Genomic DNA, 22,781 nt, shown 5'->3' with positions numbered 1-22,781 from the left:
CACTACTCCCCAAATGCCTTGCAAAATTTGGCTCATTACACCTTGAAGAAACACCAAATGGCAGTGGATGAAACTGAAATAGACCCATGTGTGCATTAATAATCAAATCTGACTTAGACTCATCATCTAACAACACTAGTTACAGATTGGCATTTTGTCAGAAAAATCTGGCCTACTGACAACATTATGAACAGATCCTCCACATCGGACAAAGTATCAGGTTTAGTTACCTTATAATCCCCACATTTTCTTACACTACTATCTGACTTTGGTACTACTACTATGGGATTAGCCCAATTACTCTGTTCACAACGTTTTCAGACTCAAGTCATTTCTGTTCTTGCTCTACTTTCTCTTTTAGAGCATGTAGAACTGGGGGGAGCCTGCAATAAACTGGTCATGCATTCCTCTGGGCCCACAGGTTGGCCTAATATCCTCAAATTGGTTTTCTGGTTTCATTAAACATATGAGAGTACTTGGCGATCACGTTGTCCTGTTTTGTGAATTTTGTTTCTACACGAAAAATCTTGTTCCAGTTTAATTTAAGTGTTGCTAACCAGTTGCTTCCTTGCAAGACTGTTTTTTTACCTGTCGGTACAACAATGAGCAATTTTGCAGATTACTACTTGAAGGTGACTGGAACTGACACACTTCCGATTATGGGAATTTTCTCTCCTCCATAACTTCAAAATTCTACGCATGATTTCTCCAGCTGATGCTGACTCAACTTTTCACGATAGAGTGATTCAGGAATCACACTAACAGAACTCCATATTTCCCAGAGCTCCATCCAATGCTACTTGGACTACAATGCCCTTCGAAATGTCTACCGGACATCTTTGTGCTTTGGGTCTCACCAGACCGCTCATCCACCTGGTGTTCTTTGACAACCGAATGCAGTGACTGCCATTTCCTCCAGCCAGCGTTTTCTCCGTTTAGATTCTTTTGGCAAGGTGAACTTTCTTCTTGCAGCTATAGGACCCTGTCTTCAAAAAAGGACAATTCTGTGCTCAATGTTAGCTTAATCAATTTACTCCAGCAGACGACTGACAATTGTTGACACGGACTTCTCTTGAGTCACGTTCTGGAATGCATTCACTTTTTAAACTGCAGACAAATATGTCCCCCAAAGCTCTCTCTTGAAATTCTCCAACATTACAATGAATGGACAGCTTTTCAAAGTCACGACATAGTCTCCAATGTCCCCACTGGGCAACTGATTCCTGGTTCCAAACCCATTGCTTTCTGCAATTGCCAATGGATTGGACTGTAGGGCTGCTCAAGCTTACACAAAATGTCTGATGGTAGCATGTCTTTTGGATTTAATGGGGCGATCAGATTCTTGAGTGTCTCATACAATTCTGCATCTGCTTCAGTCAGAAATATCACCCTTTTCCCTTCCCCCACTGCCTGATTAACAGCCAGATTATCACGAACATTGAGGATATTATTAGCAGTGAAAAACATCTCTAACCATTCCACATATGCACCAAAAGACTTTTCGTCATGGCTGTACTCTCCCAGTTTCTCAATAATATCTGTTGATACAGTCATCTTCAAAGGTCAGTCCACCCATGTGTACAAACAGCCTTTTTACTAAGGCTGGATTTTTAAAACAATTTCTCAGCAAATAAAACACCCCACAATTCCTCTACTGGATTGCTGGAAGATTCTCCAATAAAATTTGCTCGGCTAAGGACATCTGCAGTCCTACTTTGTTGCCAAAGTGTGGGATCTTTGCAGGACAGAAAAGGGACCGTGTGCAGCACATGGAGTTCAAAAGTACCCTACTGAAAAAAAACTAGTATATTCTGGTTTGATTATCTATACATACATACGCAAATGGCCACAAGAGGGTGGTTGCCTAAGATTATGAGAATCATTCAAAATGCATCAGTAAAACTGACAAAGTGTAAACTCAGCAAAATACATTGACAAACTCTCAATGTCCAGCAACAAGCATACTTGTTGTATACTAGGAGATTGTAACCTCACCAAATATCACAGCAACTTTACCAAATTATAGCAGTGAACTTCATACCAACCAATACTGTCCAAAATATGCCATTAATTTGCAAACCCAGCAAAATGTGCCAGTGCTCTCACCAAAGTAATGAAATGTTTACATTTTATTCATTTTAAACCATATCCTACTAACAGTTATACTTTTATAAATAAAATCTAACCACAATGACATCAACAAAACTTTAAATCTTCCAATGCTGAAATAACAGCACAGAAGAAGATTGCTGAGGTCTTCACACCTGTGTTGGTCCTGGTTCAATAACTGGAATTATTTCAGTTACTCTTATTTCAGTTCTCTGCCTTTCTCCCATTTGTAATTACTTTTCCAATTCCCTTATAAATGATATTACAGCCTCTGCCTCAGTAGCCACATATAATAAAGCATTATATAAATTGCATCTGCCACTTATCTGCCCACCTCACAATTTACAGCCTGCTGCACTCTCTTGCATTCATCCTCTAAGTGTGTCTTGCCCCATTATGTGGTTGTGTTTAAGTCAAAATCACTTACATAAACAAAATTTGAAAAACACCCAGCACAGATCCCCAGCGCACACACTGCCAGTCATCAACCTATTTGCCACTACCCTTATCTTTCTGTCATCTGGACATCTCTCAACCCATGTAGCTGCAATGCCTTCAATTAACAGATGTATTAATAGTCAAAATATGTCTCTTTATTTACATCTCACTTAAAATTTCACTTTATGTTCCATGGAAATGTTTTCTTGCCCATGAAATTTTGATTCATGATGGTAATAATCATAGCTATGAAGCTGAAATTGTGTTGATTAGTATTTCCACTCTGTCACTTTTACTTTCTGGCTCACTGTGCTGATAAAATGATTGTGCACTTTTATTTTTCTGTGTGGTAATATATCACGTTATTCATTCACAACAAAGGTTTGGATGCTTCTAGTGTTTTAAACCATTCAATTTTACCAAGATTCTCAGTTTGGCTGTTTATGTTGTACATTTCAGTTTAGACGGCTGTAGAATTTCTGCTTTGAGGAGTGAGAGATTGGGGGAAAAAAATCATTTTTAAGCTTTACTCTTGCTAAGTCCAGCCATAATCCTTCATTCCTTTATCAACAAAATACTGAGATGAATGAGCGTCTTTCCAACACTGCTGTTGCTGTCCAGCATCATCCATAAACCAAGCCAAGTGCCACTGCAAGGCTCTACTGCTTGCTGTAACAGAGTAGCATGCAAACTCCATACCATGAATATAACTTTTGGCAAGATACTGTCAATAAAGAAAGCTTGCAACAGATAGAAAATAATTATCTGACAGTTAACAGCAAGAAATCTTGAAGTCTGGAATTAGAGTACAGATGCTTCCAAGTCAGCACAAGCACAGACAACTCACCTCCTTGTTGGGTTTTAACCTGTATTTCAGGTGAATGTGGTCCATCCCCAACAGAAGTGAAAGCCAGCACACGGACGGTGTAAGTTGTCTCTGGGGTCAAGTTTGCAATTGTTGTCAGCATACTGTCATCCACATTATGCTTCTGCCAGTTGTTAATGTGCTGTTGGGGATCCATAGTGTAATAAACTCTGTATCCACGGATCTGACCATTTGCCTCCTCTGGCTCCTCCCACTGAATTAGCATGGTGGTAGTGCTTAGCATGCGTGCTTGTACAGAACGAGGTGGGCTGGAAGGGGCCTGCTCACCTGTTCGTGTTTCTACTGGTTCGCTTGGCGGCCCTTGCCCAATATTGTTCACTGCAATGACTCTGAATTCATAATCTGAATAAGGGCTTAGTCCTCCAACACTGTATCGTGTTGTAGCTACCCCATCAATCTCTTGAAATGGTCCATCTGAATACTTGGGCTTGTGTTGTACAATATAGTGAGCCACGGGCTCCGGGTTTCCCGAGTCCCAAGTCAATGTGACACTTGTTGCTGTAGTTTCAGTTACGACAGGAGTGCCTGGGGGCTTTGGCAAAGCTGTAGATAAAAGCATGGTACAAGAGCAGCTTTAGGTAGATCTGTAGATATGTTAACATCCTTATTCATACAGTTAAATACCCCACAACACAAAATGGATTATTTGACATTAGAGGTTTAATGCTGTAATTAAACTTCCAATTATTATGTGCTTATATTGTTAAAAGATTTAGCAACATTTGATTGGAATGTATTGGAAAGTGTAAAGTACTATTTTGATGATAGTTTGAATTAGCGATGACCATTGATTACGCCCAAAGACTCTAAGATTCTGCCTATGCAGTTTAATACTGTAACTAAACTAAACACTAGCTCATTTTATGACTTTTGCTCCAGTTTCACAAGAGCAAACATATACTGCAGTACAACAGCTAAGATGGGTTTTACATTAAAACCACAGCACAGGCCCATAACTTCCATCCCCTGGGGTGTCATATCTGGGGGTTGCTCCAAAGATGCACTGGGGAAACCCCTAGAGGTCCCTACATAAGGATGGCACGGCAATTGCTCAGCAAGTTCAAGCTTCTGATAGGCAATCGATTTGCATTGGCACCATCCGATGCTGCAATTTAAAACGCAAACTTTGGATGGTTCCAACTGTCTTACATAGTAGTTAACTAGATAAAAACCAGAAGAATTAAAACCACTTGTAACTTCTGGGTAACAATAGTACTGATCCTTCCCCCACCAAGGGACCACTCCCAAACCCCCCAATCCCCATCAGGACCTCCTGCCTACTCCCCAAACTATCCCTCACTCCCTCCACCCCATCCATTCTGGCCCCCGACTGCCCTCCCCATCCCCTGATGGCCCTCCCCACCTAACTGCACCCCAACCACACCTCCAACCCCCGGCACCCCTCACCCTGACTACCCTCGACCACCGCACCCCCCCCAAACTGACCATTCCCCATCCACCAACCATCTGGATCCCACCCTCACCACAATCCCATTGACCCGGATCCTCGCTCCCTCTACCATCCTATGCATTTACCTTACATACTTAACTTCTCCCTGGCTTCTCAAAGTGACTGGACCTTTAAACCTACCTGCTTTAAGGCAGCTAGTGCTGTAAAAAAAAGTGGGGGGCATGGCTTCCTTATCTTTGACTTAGCTGCCCTCGACACAAGGCTGCGGGAACCCGCTGCACAGCATCTTTCTCACCCGGCCCATGTTGGAAGGTCAAGTGAGAAAGGAGCAGCTTCATTTTAAGATAGGTAACTAGGAGCGGAGTGGCAATCTGACTCTGATTGCCACTCCAAGGAAGTTACGGCCGTTTGAAGTTTATTTCAGGTCAATGGTTATAAAAGTAATTATTATTCACCTTTAACAGTGACCTCAGAAAATGCTTCAATGACTCCTAGTGTCGACATGGCAACACATGTATAATTTGCAGACTCTCTGACATTGTTCAGCTCCAGAACATTTCGTCCAATTGGCATGTCATCTTCAGGAGTCAAATCCTCTGCTCCAAGCATCCATTTCACATAAGGCATTGGGGAACCCACAGCGACACAGGTAATATTGACACTTCCACCAGGCATGATCTCGTGGCTTGTCGGAGGGATAGAAAATCTCGGTGGGACACGCCGAACTGTAACAAAACACAAAAAGGTAATAACATGTACAAAAAGAGGACTTTGTCCACATACTTTATGTACTACATGCATTCTGCAGATATTTGTTTCAACATAGATCTACATTACATGGTTGACGTCAAACACAAGCCAGTAGTTTGTAAAAAGATAACTAATTTTTATAGAATGTTTCAATTATGTTTGCATCAATTCTAATCTTACATTAGTTTAGATCAAACCTATCAGGTTCCCACATTGGACTAAACTACAGACTAACAATACACAAACACCATGCAGAAGATATATTAATAAATATGCACAGAAGGAAGAACTGGAGGATCGACAGCATGCTTGAGTTGAGTACAAAACCAACTTCAATGCTGCGTACTTCCAGTTGATGTGAGTAAATGTGCTTGACCACATTGTCACATCAGAGCCCTGATACACGTCATCTACAGTACATTGAAAGTGCAACTCGTTTGCTTTCAGACTCAGTCAAAGTGGATGCAGCTTCAATACCTCACACTAACATGTAAACATATATGCACATTAGAAAACAAGGCAAAGCCTGGTACTTTAACTGGGTCTGGTCATGCAAGCAAGCATACGGCTGACTGTAATATACCACCATGCTGAAGACAATTAGGAAGGGGGCAGGGACAACATTAAAGAAATAAAACAGAACTGAAAAGAAAAACAAAATCAAAGTTGAAAATATATTTCAAGGTCTAAGGGGTGGGTGGGGGGGGGGGCGGCAGTGGGAAGAGAGAAAGAGGAAGGAACTTAGCAGGAGCATATTAGAATATGCTAGTACTGTGGTATTACACTTTAAATCTAAAGTGGGGAATGCCAGGATAAGAAGCAAGGTTTCGCTAACAGCATTCATACGGACTATGCATTAACATTAAGCAGAAGCTATTGTAAGCCACATGAACAAGCTAGTGTTATTTGCACTCGGCATTACTGCAAATAAGCCATGTAATCAATCAAAATATAAAGCACATAAGCACATTGACATGACTGAACCACATACAGGGAACACAAGATCGAAAGTTTAAGAAAGCATTATAATCAGTGTTCCTGCTTAGTAAATAAAATAAGCTTTGCTCAAATGCCTGTATCATTACTTTGAACTTGGTTACATAGGCAACATTGTAGATTGAACCTGCTTTGTAATTCACTAGCATTGGCCAAGGAGTGAGTTCAAACCGGGCAAAGTATTTGTAAAGAAACATTTGCACATAAATGTGCTACTAAATATCTACTGCAGTCCTTTCCCCAGAATGATTATTTTAGCAATATACAAGAGCTGTTTCGAAAAATAGTGCTGCAAAGGTTTTTTTTTGCAGTGACCCATTATGACCTTGTGAGCAATGATGGTTGGCAACATGGGTAACGGAGCAAGCAATTTCTAGACAATGAGCAGACGGTACCAAAAAAAAGCAATAAGCAGCCAATATTTATATAGAATTTGCAGGGCAAGATGATGTAATCTTTTTCTATAGAAAACAGAAACTGAACAATAAGTCTATTTATACATGCTTTTGAAAGCTTTGTACCAAATAGCACAACACTCTGAATTTAGTAGGTTTCTCTGAGCAACAGGCATTAGTGAGAATAACAGAGCAGGAACACTGACCAGTTTAGCAGACCACAGCTTGCCATGCGTCCCAATGCACATTCAGTTCCAACATGCACCACTATCTGATTCCATAAGCTCATAAGCACCAGCAGCCATGACCAGAGCATTATATAAGACATAACATTAATCAAAGGCCACAATGCAGCTACATTCATTTCAGAATTTTTTCTGGTTATTTCAATCAATATTTCTTAAGGTGGGTAAAAAGTAAAAAACACACCAACCTTCTCGCAGCTCTGAGGGATGTAGGGGGTTTGATGCAGAACACAATGAAATGAGGAAAGGAGAAAAACAAGGGAAACACAGAGAGAGTAAAAAGGCCGTATCAAGGCTTTCAACTGCTACTAGTACATTTTATCTAGCTCTGATTAAGCCTTCCTGCCTCAACTTCCAAAATCACCATTTGTTTGACGTTAAGATGGTGTCAAGAGCTACAACTAGCATCATTTTGAAATTTTCAATCCATTTGATGAAACAAATAGGTCATCCTCCCTAATGCTATAGAGAGTTTATGCCATTACCTAGAAGTCAAGATCACTTGACTTTCTGGATAGTTTGCAACCATCAAGCCCTCCGCTGTTGAAGACAGAACAGGAAATAAAGGCAGGGGGGAAAGATTCCAAGAAGAAGCTAGTTTTAGCCTAGGAGCACCTACACTGCAGTAATGAGCTCAAAGCTGTTCAATTCACTCTTTTATTTTGCTTTGTAATTTAAATAAGTATTAAAATCATATTTTTGCATCATCTAAACAATCCTCAATTACACTTCATATATGGAAAAAAAGGTATTGAAAAAATTAATTGTGGATTTGATAAATGTTGCAAGTGGAGAGAGACACTCAGGTTGACGTGGTCAAAAGAGTCATCAGTTTTGAAAGCCACATTCTGAATTTATGTTCTAATTTCAGTGTATTGAAACAATTCAGGCTGAAAACAAGACAGGTTTCAAACCCAGTTCATTACTGGAGTGGCAGGGATTTGCAGGTTTCTCCATAATATATAAAGAAGGAAAAGAAAAAAGAATCAATTGTGCTCTGCTGGTTTTTATTTGTGAAGGTAGTGTTTACACACTTATTATCTCCACCCCTTGCATCTCAGGATTTAAGTGCATATATACACATACCCCAGTGCTTGGAGTTACTTGTTGCTGATTAGTAGCACACCAAGCAATCAAGTCATGACAAAGTTAAATGAAACAAAATTAATTTAAAAAAATGTAAAGCACAAATTTAAATTAATGCAAAAAAAAGTTAAAATGTAAAAAATTATATACTTACAAACCCATCACACAGGATAGATTGGGCTCAAGTGTGTTGTTTTTTTTAATCACTGTACCTTTAATTATATTAGGTTTTTTTGCACTAATAAGCCAGCTAGAGTAGATCCTTCTGTTCCCTAGTGCAGTAACTTTTTACATTTAGATACGTTCCCAATGCCCTGAGTCTTTCTGAATAGTGGATGCCACGGTTTGGTTTTTCCTACCTCTCACATATAGATTGGCAGGGGCAGAATAACGTGTACCAGCACTGTTGGTTGCCACACACTCATATTTCCCTTGGTCTGATTCTTCACTGTTATCTATTTGGAGGGCACCTGTATGGGAGAGAGAAAAAAAATGTGCGCAGAAAACAGTTAGAGAATGTCTTATCATTTTAGTTCTTTTATTCATCTTTTTTTTTCCAAATCCTTTCAACATCATGAAAGGACTTGTCTGCGAAGCTCCATTCAGCGTCGAGTCATTGCTTTGCTAGGGTGAACAGACAGAGTGGATGTGATGGGTAAGTTAGTGAAAGACGGATTTCACACCATCAAAACCAGCAGGAATTTTTTTTTTCACAACGAAATCCTGCTCTGGGCAATTCACTGGTCAATGGATGGGTGTGGTTGCTTCAAAGGAGCAAGGCTTTTGGGTAAAATAAAAGAGTTAACATTAAAAAAGTCATCACAAAGAATCGGAAATGTCGAAAAAGGCAGACACGTTCTCAAGAAACATTCTCTTCAGAGTTCAGTCAAAAATGTGCAGCAAAAACACAAAAAGCTGCTCAAAGTAAAAAAAAAGAATTTTGGTTAGTTAGGCATAATCTCTCAAAATACTGTTTCAAAAGACCTTTTAAAAAGTAACTCTTGCTACACATGCAACCTTGTAGGACATAAATGTAATTATTGTGCAACTTACAATCTTTCAGACCCTTTTGCTGAAAAATAAAAATACATAAGAGTAAATTGGATCAGTAAAGAAAAATTCACACTTCGTCTTATTGCAAAATGGTGGCCCAAGCCAATTGGAAAGAACAACCAACCTCTGCCGCAGGACCCTCTAAGGCCCCAAGACACGAAAAAATCCACAAGTGGGATTAGTAGTTTTGTGTCTGCCCACAAAATGCAAGAAAAAAAATCCAAAATTATTGTCTTTGTTTTGCATCATGTGTTAAAAAGGAAAAAAAATGTAGCAGTACCATCTTCACCACGCCTCAAAACGTTCACTAGGAGCTCCCGGCTTGCAAGTCTTGAAGAAGGAGGTCGCTTGAAAAACTCGAAATGCGCAAATCCGTGAAAAAGTTTTTAAAAGAAAAAAAAGTGTAACTGGATAAGGAAAGTTTGAAAAGTGCTAGTTTGAAGAAGGGAAAAAGAAAAAGTGAAGAAAAATGACAAAACTCGTTTCCTTGAGGGGAGGGTAAAAAGCTGACAAAAAAAAATAATTATTCAAGTCTTTTGCAGGTGCTCCACAGGCCTTATGATCTTATGGCTAAGATCAAGAACAGCTACGCAGGTCATGTTTGAGAAAGGGAAGGGGGTAAGTTTATCCTGAGTTTCTAATAATATAAAAAGGAGGGAAAAATGATACGCTGTGACTGGATATGGACAAAGGACAATGATATGCGGTCTCTAAGCATATCAGAAACAAAATCCTTTACATCCAAAACAAAAAAAAAAGCAGACACAACAGGAACATCATTGAACTGAAAAACTGGACAAAGCAAAACAGGAAATAATGGACAACTTTACATGACAAACATGAGAGATATGAAAGGACAGAAGAAATGAGGAGGATCAATTCTGTGAACGTTAGTTCAGCATTCTTACCTCGTATTGGTGTACCACCTGGGTGGATAATATGAATGCAAATAAGATTAGAAAGAAGAAGCATTAGTACGAGAAGAAGGAGGCTAGGGCTTTGGAAGATAAAATCAAATTAGATTTACAGAATAAAGGTCTAGAAAGAAGCTGAATTACTGTATTGGTAAACAGGATTATATTAGATAGTATTAGGTTAGTAAAGCAAGTTGTACCATAAGGACAATGTCCACTGTTGGCAACATTGCCTCTGCCAGAACAGAAATTGACTGTGAAGTCTTAGGAGATTGGTCACAAGGGTTAGATACATAGTGTTTGACAGCCTAGAACCCTTAACATATTTAAAACTGTTTAAGCAAATATCGGAAACACTGTAGGCTTGGTGGATATAACTACTACAGTTTAGGTTGGATTACGGTATCTATTCAACTACATCTAAAGTGAAGTTTGTGTATCAAGTTTTTTAGACAGGTATATCTTACTGCTGATAGCACTTGTTTTTGTGGAAGTGTGTGCCACTACGGAGAGATCCAGTGACTACACTAACTGTTAGTAAAATGCATGCCATGCATTTTAATCTGAATATGGAATTAGTGGGGGTGAAGTGCGCTTCAGAACTAAGCACTTACCAAAGGATTCTGGAGATTTAACACGGAAAGAAGAAAGACAGCATAAAAATATTATTATATTCCTTATAATTTGGCACAAATTTTCAGAATTAAAGCTTTAAAACTATATCATCTACTTGACAGGTGAAAATTAATCTTAATTCACATTAACAGGTTAATTTACACAATTCTGCTGACAACAAGCAAAGAGGCAGTTAACAAGACGACTTAAACATCACAGGACAGGTCAAAGCTGAGAATCCTGGTAACACAGGTGATCAAACATCTCAGTATAGAAAGATATAGTTACTATTGTGAATGCAAACAGGTTCTTACAAGACTATCAGTGGGCACTAGCAAATGTTTAGCACGTCACTTAATAAATTTAGGATCAGATAAAGCTCAACTATCAGCTATAGCAAAAGAAGAAACTAGGGGAGGCGGATAAAGAATATTAAAGGTATTTCAAGGGAGGCCATGGTCAAAGATAGCAGAAAAAGCTAGAGTCTACATGAAAAGCAGGCTTCTGTAGATCCTGATATTTAGTCTGGAAGGCTTTAGTGCGTACACACTACTGTGGCTAAATGGAAAAATGCTTCAGGAGCAAAAAAATAAACATCAACTTTAGTCAGTCTCCAAAGATCTCATTGTATACTAAGGTATGGAAAAAAGTACAGTACACTTTGTCAATGAGAAGGAACAAAACAGCTGTCTATTCTTTGTTAGGTTAAAAAATGTAGAGAAGACAGAACAAAATACAGTTTCTTTTCTTGGTTTTAGTTTTTTTTTAGTTTGAAGATTGGTTTTAAAAGTTTTAAAACCATTTGGTTCTCCTTGCACTTCTGAATGAAGCCCAATGTTTTGAACTTAATCAGTAAAAAAAAAGAAAAAAAGAAACAAAAAGAGGAAATGGATCTGTTAAATACTGCTAAAAGCAGTTTAAAAAAAATCATCAAAAATACAGTCACAGCAGTGAGCAATATGGAATTAACAGAAGCTGCACACACAGACACTGGAACAGGCTATGACAACATCACAGACATGAACAACACACCAAAGTACACATAAAGAGGATAGGAATAGAAAAAAATATTACCTATAAAACAAATCTACCACGTGATAACAGTAACAAGACCCTACCTGACCGTAGCTGTTTGATGCGTCCAGTGCTGCTTGTATCAACAGGTAAGAAGTCTTTAAACCAAGTAATTTCTGGATCTGGGTTACCACTTGCTGCGCACAACATGGTGGCTGTGCGTGTTCGTTCTACCACCTTCAACTGAGGGCCCATGTCTATCGTGGGATAACCCACAGGAAGCTGATCCTCTGAAAGAAAGGACAATAAAAGAAACACACCCATGTGCCAATTAATCATCGGCTTCACAAAAAATTGCCAAAGAGCTCTAGTCAACGTAGGACCACAACTCCAGTTGAATTTCAGTTCAATACTATTTTAATATATTATGTAGACTGTTCAACATATGAACTAAGGCATGATGAGCATAAATATAAACATCAGTCAAATAGGCAAGTCATTTCTAGCTCTGTGTAAGAGTTAGAACCACTGAAACGTCCCATTACCTACTGCATGAATAGAAACCCACGTGGAAACAAAGCTGCCACATATGCACCTGGACAACTAAATGTTTTCTAAATAGGGTTTCAGTATTATATCAAGAAGTTTTGTTGCAATAAAATCATCCAAGTTGATGCTGCACATAAAAAATGTAAAAAAGTAGAACATTTCGCATTTCAATAATGCTGAATACATTGTTCAATGTTATAATGAAAGAAAACATTAAACTGCCCAGAATGGTGCAAACTGAAGTTTTAGCTCTTAAACAATCTAAGTTGAATGAGTTCCACATGCTGGTGCTTTGCGACATCATCCAAAGACGCAGAGTCATATTTCACACGTAGACTGATGAACTCCACTTACACTTCTCTCAATCCCTATACTGTTTCTACCCTACTATGTGCAGTCAGAGTGCTTGTCCATTATCTGGTCTCGGATATGCTGCGATTTTCTCCTGTTAAACCAAAGTCACCATATTTGACTCAATCATCACAAGACCTTAGCATTCCCTGATAACATTTTGAAATCCTAATATCACAAGACTTCAAACAAAAAACAAACAAGAACTCGTTACAGTTAAATTGTGGATTAAATTTAAGAGCTGAACCATTCTAGCCAGTTTAACCCTAAAATTAATAAGCACAAATAAGAACACAAATTGAGGCAAAACAAAATCACCTCACAGCTATAGGTTATAGTCAAGAGCGAGATGATATTTTTCCCTCAACCCAAAAGCTTATTTATTGAATAGTATTTCAAAGTGGAGTATTATGGTCATTGTACCTCAGCTTTCAGTAACAAATGCGCCCTTAATAATCACATTTTGAAATTCTGAAGAATTGACCTTGCGAATAACTGACAAGATTTAACTTGTGCTACATTGGAAAAATGCAAATGCATTCATGTGACTTGTACTTTCCTCCAAGAGCGTAGTTTTATGCAATGCTGAAATACTGAAATGGTCAAGAGCCAATTTTCTTTTCCTAAAATATTTGCATATGAATAGAACAATAACATGCGTTGCATGCTAAATAGTTTGAAGGTTTACATGGGCCATTTTAAAATAAGAATAACTCATTAATATAAGGCCTTCCTCCTTTTTCACAGATCCTCTTTGTACTTAGTAGCTTTCTTAATTTTCCTGAGAAAGATCATTTATAGCAGGCTCTAGTCTGAGAGCTAGTCACTATGAAATGACAGCCATTTTGTAGGGATATAACTACAATTTATAAATACAAGTTCAATTACAAGATTACAATTTGCAACAAGAAACATTGGACTGAATTTTACTGGTCGGGTGGATGACTAAATGTCGGGTGAAAATATGAGTCATTGGCGCACATAGGTAGACAGTGGGATTTCCTACAAGATTTTGCCAGCAAGAGCAGTTAAGGGCTGGAAAGCATGTGCTATTTCCAGCAAACAGGGGAAGGAGACGACCAGCAAACCTGACCAAGAAGGCATGGCTGACGATGGCAGATGCATTGTGAACAGCGGAAAAGTCATTACAAGAAACTGGATCCAGTGCAGAAAGAGGTTTAATGACCTGCTGCTATCGGAAAAGGCAAGTGGCGTTTACAGTTGTCAACTGGAAGTCATCATGAAGTAAAAGGCATCCAAGAAATGTGAGGCCAGGTAGTAGACCCATGTCTGGGGCAAGACTAGACACTAATTTCCACACTGAGGCACCCAGTTCACATAAAACTGAACCCACCGTGGTCAGCAATGGGTGAACAATGATTTGAGGTGACTGAATGGCCGCATCACCATTCATCTCAGTAGCCTGGTGCTGCTCATTTATAATGCCTCATAGTGACCAGCAGAGACGGGCCATGACTCCCCAAAGCTTGTCCATCACCTACAAGGTACGAGTCAGGAGTGTGATGGAATACCCCCCACTTGCCCGGATGAGTGCAGCTCCAACAACACTCAAGGAACTTGACATCATCCAGGACAAAGCAACCTGCTTGATTGGCACCACATCCACAAACATTCACTCCCTTCACCACTAATGAACATTGGCATCAGTGTGCACCATCTACAAAATGCACCACAGAAATTCACCAAAGCTCCCTGGGCAGCACCTTCCAAACCCATGGCCACTACTATCTAGAAGGACAAAGGTAGCAAATACATGGTAACACCACCACCCGGAAGTCCCCTCCAAGCTACTCACTACCCTGACTTGGAAACATATCATTGTTCCTTCACTGTCGGGGGCAAAATCCTGGAACTCCCTTCCTGACAGCATTGTGTGCGCGCCTACACCACATGGACTATGGCGGTTCAAGAAGGCAGCTCACCACCACCTTCTCAAGGTCAAATAGGGATGGGCAATAAATGCTGGCCCAGCCAACGAAGCCCACATCCCGTGAATGAATTTTTAAAAGAGTCATCACATAAATGCATGGGCTAGCACTTGAGATTTCACTAGCTGATACAAATTTGCTAATTTCAGCAGCCTTTACTGTTTAATACTGTTCAATGAGAGTTAAAGGTTTTGACATTCAACGTATTATACAACTGCTGAGGTGCCTCAAGCTCATCCTCCTCTGACGATGCAACTCAATGTCTCCCTCTGGCTCCAGCACCACTCCCCTTTGGAGCATCAGGTTGTGGAATGCACAGCAAACAACAATGGTGTAGGACACTCATGGGAGTGCATAATGCAAGGCTTCCCCAGATCTACAACTAGCATCTAAAGCTCATCTTCAAGGGGACATTGGCCTGTGGCCTTTATAGTCAAATACAGTAGTTGTATGCACCCTCTGTGTCCTCTTCCAGTTGTATGTGTCCTTTGGGCTTCCAAAGTCATGTCTTCAGTGGATACCCCTTGTCCTCCAAAATCCAGCTATGACAACATTCAGGTGGCTAAACAGCTGAAGCACATATGACTGCCTAAGCAGTAGGAGTGATGGTATCTTCCCGGAAATCTCTTGCATGCCTGCATGATCTGTTTACGCTGGTCACAGCCAACTTGAACTAAAGTGGAGGAACCCTCTCCTGTTCACAAAGACACCTCGTTACTCTGAGGGAGCACTGATGGTCACAAGAATACAGTCAATGACTCCCTTCAACTGGGGAAATCCAGCCATGGCCCCAAAGTCGACTCCCCACTCAGCCTGACTGACCTGATCAATTATGAACTTAACATATTGGCCAGCCCGATGAGAAAGGGCATCCATGAACTCCTTTTTATGCAGCGATGGGCCACTGGCTAACTATTGCCACATAGATCTCCAGATGATCCCTAGAACAAACCACTAGCAAAAAGGTTGAACGCCAGTGTCACCTTTCCCACTACAGGCATTGGGTGTCCACCACTTTAAATTTGCATCAACTCCTGCTCCAGCATACCACAAAGCTCTGACAGCACCTCCCTGGAGAAATGCAACCTTTGTGGACATTGGCATTTGAACAACTCATGAAGCTGAGTCTCTGACGTCCCATGAACTGGGTTGCACCTTGTGTGACCATGAGGTAGTCCCTCTTGCCCTCCTTGCCATGTATATCTAATGGGTTCCTAAAACTACTCGAGTTCCCATGGCCACTGCACAGCTGCTCCACATGTCTGCATCCCCATCTCTGTGCCCCTCCTTCTCACTGAAGGAGTCAAAGTCGGAAAGCATTGACCCCATTGCCAGATGAAATTTACAGTTACGAGCCTCTCAAGAACCTTGTTCTGCCTCCAGTGGCTGCTGTGGGCTTGGGAGACACCTTTCCACAAGCAGCACTTCACTTTGGCCCCAACCTCTGCAGTGCCTACAAACTTGATAGCGTCTCTTGTTGAAGACACAGTTTCTGCCGACAGCTTCACAGTATGGCTGCTAGTTCCCTCCACAACTCAGCTGATGCTAAGATCTTGCTTCATTTGAGCAGGCAAGAATCTGAGCCTCTGTGCATCCTGCATTCCGTTGGTAACATCAAAAATGGCAGGAAGATACCTGACAGTTGGCTATTTAATGACCTTAAGTAACTGCTCGCTGCCAATCCATCAGTCGCTGATCTGTTCCGCCGCTCGCATCTAGTAAAATTGGTCAGCAGCAGGAATACATCAGAGAAGCAGCCTGACATGGGAACCACCCCCCTCCCCTGCCGCCACCATTTTACTGCCCCTCCTTCCCCTCCCCTTGCCTCCATGGTGCCAGTAAAATTCCACTCATTAACTAGGTTATGTTGAACTATATACATTCACTTACTGAAACATACTTTATTTGTTACAATGAATATAGCAGATTCCATAAGAGAGAACTCTTAAAGATATGAAAACAGCTCTGCTCCCAACTATTATGTTTTAACTTATGCTATAGCATTTAAATCAGCTCCGGACAAGTTTTGAAAGCGTTCATGACTCCCGATGAATCCACCAAGTTTAAAACTGCGATTTCGTCTACTTCCTTACACAGGGTGGAAGGAGTAAAGAAGTTGTGACTGTTCCCTCGAGAGCAGAGAAAGTTAAGGGGAGATTTTATTGCGCTGTTCAAAATTGTGAAGTCTTTTGAAAGATTAAGTGAAGAGAAACAGTTTCTACTAGAGAAGGGGCGGCAGGGAGAGGCTATTCATTTAAGCTAATTGGCAATAATTCAGGAGGGAAATTAGGAGAAATTGTTTTATGGAGGAATTTGCTAAGATATGGAATGTACTACCTGAAAAGTAGTACACTGAAAAGGATTAGCGGGAACATGAGGAAAATCTTCTTCACTCAGAAGGTGGTGTAACTGGAATTCACAGCCTAAGCTGGTGGTTGAGGCTGAAATGCTCAACTCTTTTAAAAAGAACCTGGATCTGCCTCTGAAGTGCTGTAACTTGCAAGGCTATGGACCAGATGCTGGAAAGTGAGATTAAAATGAACGGCCAGTTTCTTTTTCTCTTTGTGGCTGAAGCAGATACAATGGGCTGAATGGTCTTTTTCTGCACCGTAACTGTTCTATGGTTCTATGCAGTGAAAGCAGATTCGATAATAACTTTCAAAAATGAATTGGATATATACTTTAGAAAAAGAAAGCAAATCGGGCTATAGTGAAATAGGAGGGACTATGGGATTAAATTGATAGCTCTATCAAAGAGCTGACACAGGCACAAATAGCTGAATGGCCTCTTTCTGTGCTATTTGTGGTGTCAAACAATAGTATGAGATTGCCTCCTCCAAGGGGTTTCACTCACTTTTCTCTGGGTCAGCTTGGAATTCAGCTCCAGTTATAGTGAAACTTAACTGATGCTAAATGCATGCAAACAAATAAATGGATCAATTTATAAGTGATATGTTGCACTAATTGGTTGACACAATACCAATAGGTAGAAAAATTAACCGCAAAATGCTTCTTTGTAGACAGACAGCTGAGATTAACTGTAAGTGCTGCATTATGAAGCTCTTCAAATGCTAGCTTTCGAACAATCTCTGTCACAGTGTGAAACTAATACAATTATGTTGCTTAAGAAAACTATTTTAGATATAACAATGTCTGGAAATAAAATCAAGTTTATCAGGTTAAAAAAATAAAAGCATTCTGTTTAGACCCTCATTATTGCTCATTACATCACAAATGAATGTGTCCAAGCATCTTATTAGGATTTAATCTTGCATGCTGAATTAGTGATTCATTTACGAACAATTTAAATACGTATTGACCTTCACAATGACTTCCAGCTCACTCATTGAAGGTACCTGTGACATTTAAAAAGGATTAATACTTTGTTTGGAGACATCATCAACATCACTTCTGTATTTACAACATCAAAGTTTGCTCCTGCCCTTTTAAAAGCAAATTACTAACAATTTACCATTCTTTTTTTGATCCAAATAATAATAAAATATATGTGTGGGGAGGGGTGAGGGTTGGGGGATTAGGTGTGTGGGAGGAGAGGTGAAAGATGCCCCTTCTGATGTACCTCTTTCGTTGCTGCTGTGGGAGTAAGGCAGAGTGTTTGGGAAGTGAATATTTCATGTCCCAAACTTCCCTGCTGGATTCCATATGGTCAAGACTTTGTCCATTCCAAACAAGATTAACTATATCAGAAAGGTTAGGGCTAAGGGTGGGGGAAGTGTCTCAGCCAGGACCTTCCTCCCTCCTGGCATGAGCCTGCTGGAATGGGCACAAGAGGTGAACCAGCAGTTCAGCCAGTCGGAGCGGAGCTATCTAGTGGCACAGACCTGGGTGCTTCTTAAGATCATAAAATACACCAGTTAAGATTTTTTGATCTCCTTATAAAAGAGTCAATGAGGCACTTACAACATGTTTATGGGCAAGGCCTTCACACCCACCCCTCCCAAGGACATAAAGGCTCCAAGTAGAATTGTACACCGAAACCAATTTAGTGTGTCTGAGATGAGCCTGCCCATAGTGGCGGTCGTAGAATCATAGGATGATACATCACAGAAGAAGGTCATATGTTGTGCTTGTGCCAGCTCTATGATTAAACTATCCAATTAATCCATTTCTCCTGTTCTTTCTCTATAGCCCTACAAAAATTTCTATGTCAAGTATTTTTCCAGTTCCTTTTGAAAGTTATTATTAAATCGACTTCCACCACTTTTTCAGGCAGTGCATTAAAGATCATGACAACTTGCTGTGCAAAATAAAAGTGCCTTTGTTGCCTTTACTTCTTTTGCCAATTATCTTAAATCTGTTCTTCTGGTTGCCACCCCTTCTAACACTGAAAATAATTTCTCCTTATTTATTCTATGAAAACACATAAAAATTTTGAACACCTCCATCAAATCTCCCTTTAACCGTCTCTGCTCCAAGGAGAACAACTCCAGTATCTCCATGCAACTGAAGTATTTCATCCACGGTACTACTCTAATAAGTCATTGTATGACCGTGGCATGCTTCTATAATGTGGTGGCCAGTGTTGAACACAATGCACTAGCTGGGGTCTAACCAGTGATTTACAAAGGTTTTAGCATAGCTTCCTTGCTTATGTACTCTATACTTCTACTGAGAAAGATCAGAGCCTTTTTAACAACTTCAGAACGTGTTTGCCATCTTCAAAACTTTGTAAATGTACACCTATGGGTCTCTCTATTCCTGCACCCACTTTCAAATTGTACCATTTATAGTTTATATCCCCTCACCTCAATCTTCCTAACAAAAAGAATCACTACGTACTTCTCTGTATTAACTTTCATCTGCAATTTGTCTTTCCGTTTCCCCAGTCTCTTCTTCTGAAGCCTGTTACTATCCTCCTCACCATTTACTACCTTTTTGACTTTTGTCTCATCTGTAAACTTTGAAACAATACCCCGTATATCCAGGACCAACTCTTTAATATATATCTCAAAAAGAGCAATGGCTGATGGTTCTAAAACAATCACCTGGGGTCACCACTGTATACTTCTCTCCAATATGAAAGGCAATTGTCCTCCATCCTTCTCTGTTGTTTGCCCCTGAACCAATTCAGTACTCACACAGCCACTGCCAATTTGACCTCATGGCCCCTAATCTTAATAACATGGCTATTTTATGGTACAAAAGCAAAATGATGCAGATGCTGGAAATCTGAAATAGAAATGGAAAGTGCTAGAAATATTCAACAGATCAGGAAGCACCTGTGGGGAGGGAACAGAGTTAACGTTTCAGGTTGATGAAAGGTGGTGGACCTGAAACATTAACTCCTTTTTTCTCTTCACAGATACTCTCTGGCCTGCTGAGTATTTCCAATATTTTCATTTTTTATTTCTATTAATAGGTACTCTATCAAACACCTTTTTAAAATCCATATACACAACATTGACCTTACAACCCTCATCTAATCTCATAAAAGGTTACTTCATAAAAGGTTCTGTCAGGATTATCTTAATGAGAGAAACACCACTCCTGACCCTTGAATTCCAAATGGTCAGGAACAGAGGTTGCTGATTCTGGTCAGATGGGATCAAAGAATTACAGATATCTGCAACAATGTACTGATAAAGTGCAGTAGGCTTAAATTTCCCAAGGCTAGAAAATGGAAAATTAGCGTGGGTTACTGTTCTTCGTCACTATTCCGTGACTCCCGTAGGATTGAATGTTGCGGGGTGGGACTAGTTATAATCCTTCCCTTGTAAAGTAACCTGACAGCAACCACTGTTCTGGCTTATCTGTGAAAATGACTGAGCAAATTGCTAGAAGGATACTTCCACTCAAGGAGCTCCAATCCAGCATATGCCAAGTCCTCCAGGTAAAGATAAAATTTGGGAAAACAGGAAAGCGATGTATATGGCCGCTCAATTTGAAACCATTGTCATTTATATAACATGCTACACATATAACATGTACATGATATTTTTTGTCATAATTTGGGGATTTAGCTCTGATAGTGGAAGAATACTTCACTGCGAACGGAATTGTAGAAAATAAAAGCATATTTGAACCTGTGGCACAAAATCTATGAAGGTGGATCCATCTCAACAATTTTAACTGGGATCAAAAATTGTGGTGAACTCACAAACATGTTTTTTTTACAAGCGTAAAAAACTTAGATTTCTACAGCACCTTTCACAGCCTCAGGACATCGAAAACACTTTACAGCCAAAGAAATACTTTTGAAGCACAAAGGTGAAGTGTGCAGAAGCCTATTTGCACACAGCAAGCTCCAGCAAGCAACAATGTAATAATGACCATACAGTATGCTTTTTTTAAATGATGCTGATTGAAGGGTAAATATTGTCCAGGGCATCTGGACCATTCTACTTCCTGAATTAGTGCTATAGGATTTTTCACACCCTCCTGAGAGAGGCCTTGATTTATCATCTCAATCAAACGATGGCAGCTCCAACAGTGCAACACTGGACTGCCAGCCTAGACGTCTGTGCTCATGACTTGGGGTAGGACTTGAACCTATGATCTTCTGACTCAGAGGTAAGAGTGCTACCAACAGTGCCACAGCTGGCCGTGGTGGAACATTTCTTTTGTTTGGTAATTGAGATGCTATACGCTTGTAAAAAAAACATGTTTGTGAGTTCACCACAATTTTTGATCCCAGTTAAAATTGTTGAGATGGATCCACCTTCATAGATTTTGTGCCACAGGTTCAAATATGCTTTTATTTTCTACAATTCCGTTCGCAGTGAAGTATTCTTCCACTATCAGAGCTAAATCCCCAAATTATGACAAAAAATATCATGTACATGTTATATGTGTAGCATGTTATATAAATGACAATGGTTTCAAATTGAGCGGCCATATACATCGCTTTCCTGTTTTCCCAAATTTTATCTTTACCTGGAGGACTTGGCATATGCTGGATTGGAGCTCCTTGAGTGGAAGTATCCTTCTAGCAATTTGCTCAGTCATTTTCACAGATAAGCCAGAACAGTGGTTGCTGTCAGGTTACTTTACAAGGGAAGGATTATAACTAGTCCCACCCCGCAACATTCAATCCTACGGGAGTCACGGAATAGTGACGAAGAACAGTAACCCACGCTAATTTTCCATTTTCTAGCCTTGGGAAATTTAAGCCTACTGCACTGCCCTCGCCCTCACTGCTGATATTACCTAACTCAGCATGTACCACATTCAAACCTGGGATCCTCAATGCTGTATGGCTTCAGACTACAACTTCTGGCACGCTGGCCCATTAAGCTATTAGGAGAGGTCATTTCCCTGTTCTTACACATTACTACTGATATAAAATTATAAAGGTGAACAAAGTAATATTCAGCCCATAAATGTATCAGGAAGAACTGACAAAAGCTACTTTTAAAGAAGTGTGAGGAAAAATATCTCTGAAGATGAAAGCTTGAAAGTGCTTTCACATTGTTTTGGCTTCACTGCAGAAGATACACAGGTTTCAAAGTGGTATTTGCTTGGCTACATCTGAAAGACACTTTGTGTCTGAGAAACATGCCAGGCCACATGCATACTGTCCATGCAAGGTGATTTAAGAGACTACGAAGTAAATGTGCTTGCACAAACTGTACTCTATGTTCAGCAAGTCCCTGTTTAGACAGGTACTAAGTCAAATGCAGTGAACTCCAGAACATGGCACAAGGCCCAATAATAAATATAAACAAGCTATTTGTGGGCTTAAAAAGAATTCTCAAATAACAGCACTATTTATATTTACTTCACCAAGCACAGATCCAAACATGTGTCCGACACATTTCTAATACGAAAAACACATGTTTTAGGCAGTGGGAGTTTCTGCTTTTTGTCAATGACTCCAATGAATGCTGTTGAGAGATAAATAATAGTAAACAGGTTCCAACAGAACTTTGTTACATCAGCACTGATGTGCTTGTCACACTGCTATGTGTTGCAGATTTGAGTCATTCCTATTCCCCAAGATTGGAATAAAACAGTATAGATTTTTAACTTGTTATTCAGGCATAAATTGACATGGGGGAAT

The 22,781-nt window shown here is 40.0% G+C and overlaps 1 protein-coding gene across 12 annotated transcripts in view; it reads right to left on the bottom strand.

The window, feature by feature from the left end:
- Positions 1–22,781, bottom strand: part of LOC121276898 (receptor-type tyrosine-protein phosphatase delta) — a 612,167-nt gene that overhangs the window by 204,126 nt on the left and 385,260 nt on the right. For 7 of the 12 annotated variants that reach the window (XM_041185520.1, XM_041185521.1, XM_041185528.1 and 4 more), the window contains exons 5-8: positions 12,017–12,202; positions 8,676–8,786; positions 5,300–5,569; positions 3,395–3,976 (exon numbers count right to left, since the gene is read on the bottom strand). In XM_041185520.1, the coding sequence (XP_041041454.1) occupies positions 3,395–3,976; positions 5,300–5,569; positions 8,676–8,786; positions 12,017–12,202 (1,149 nt within the window). Of the gene's footprint in view, positions 1–3,394; positions 3,977–5,299; positions 5,570–8,675; positions 8,787–10,897; positions 10,907–12,016; positions 12,203–22,781 lie in introns of all 12 variants that reach the window. The other 5 variants (XM_041185518.1, XM_041185525.1, XM_041185519.1 and 2 more) reach the window with 1 other exon arrangement.

This window comes from Carcharodon carcharias, chromosome 4 (assembly GCF_017639515.1).
Source record: "Carcharodon carcharias isolate sCarCar2 chromosome 4, sCarCar2.pri, whole genome shotgun sequence".
Taxonomy (NCBI): domain Eukaryota; kingdom Metazoa; phylum Chordata; class Chondrichthyes; order Lamniformes; family Lamnidae; genus Carcharodon; species Carcharodon carcharias.
This window is presented reverse-complemented; position numbering and strand designations above follow the sequence as displayed.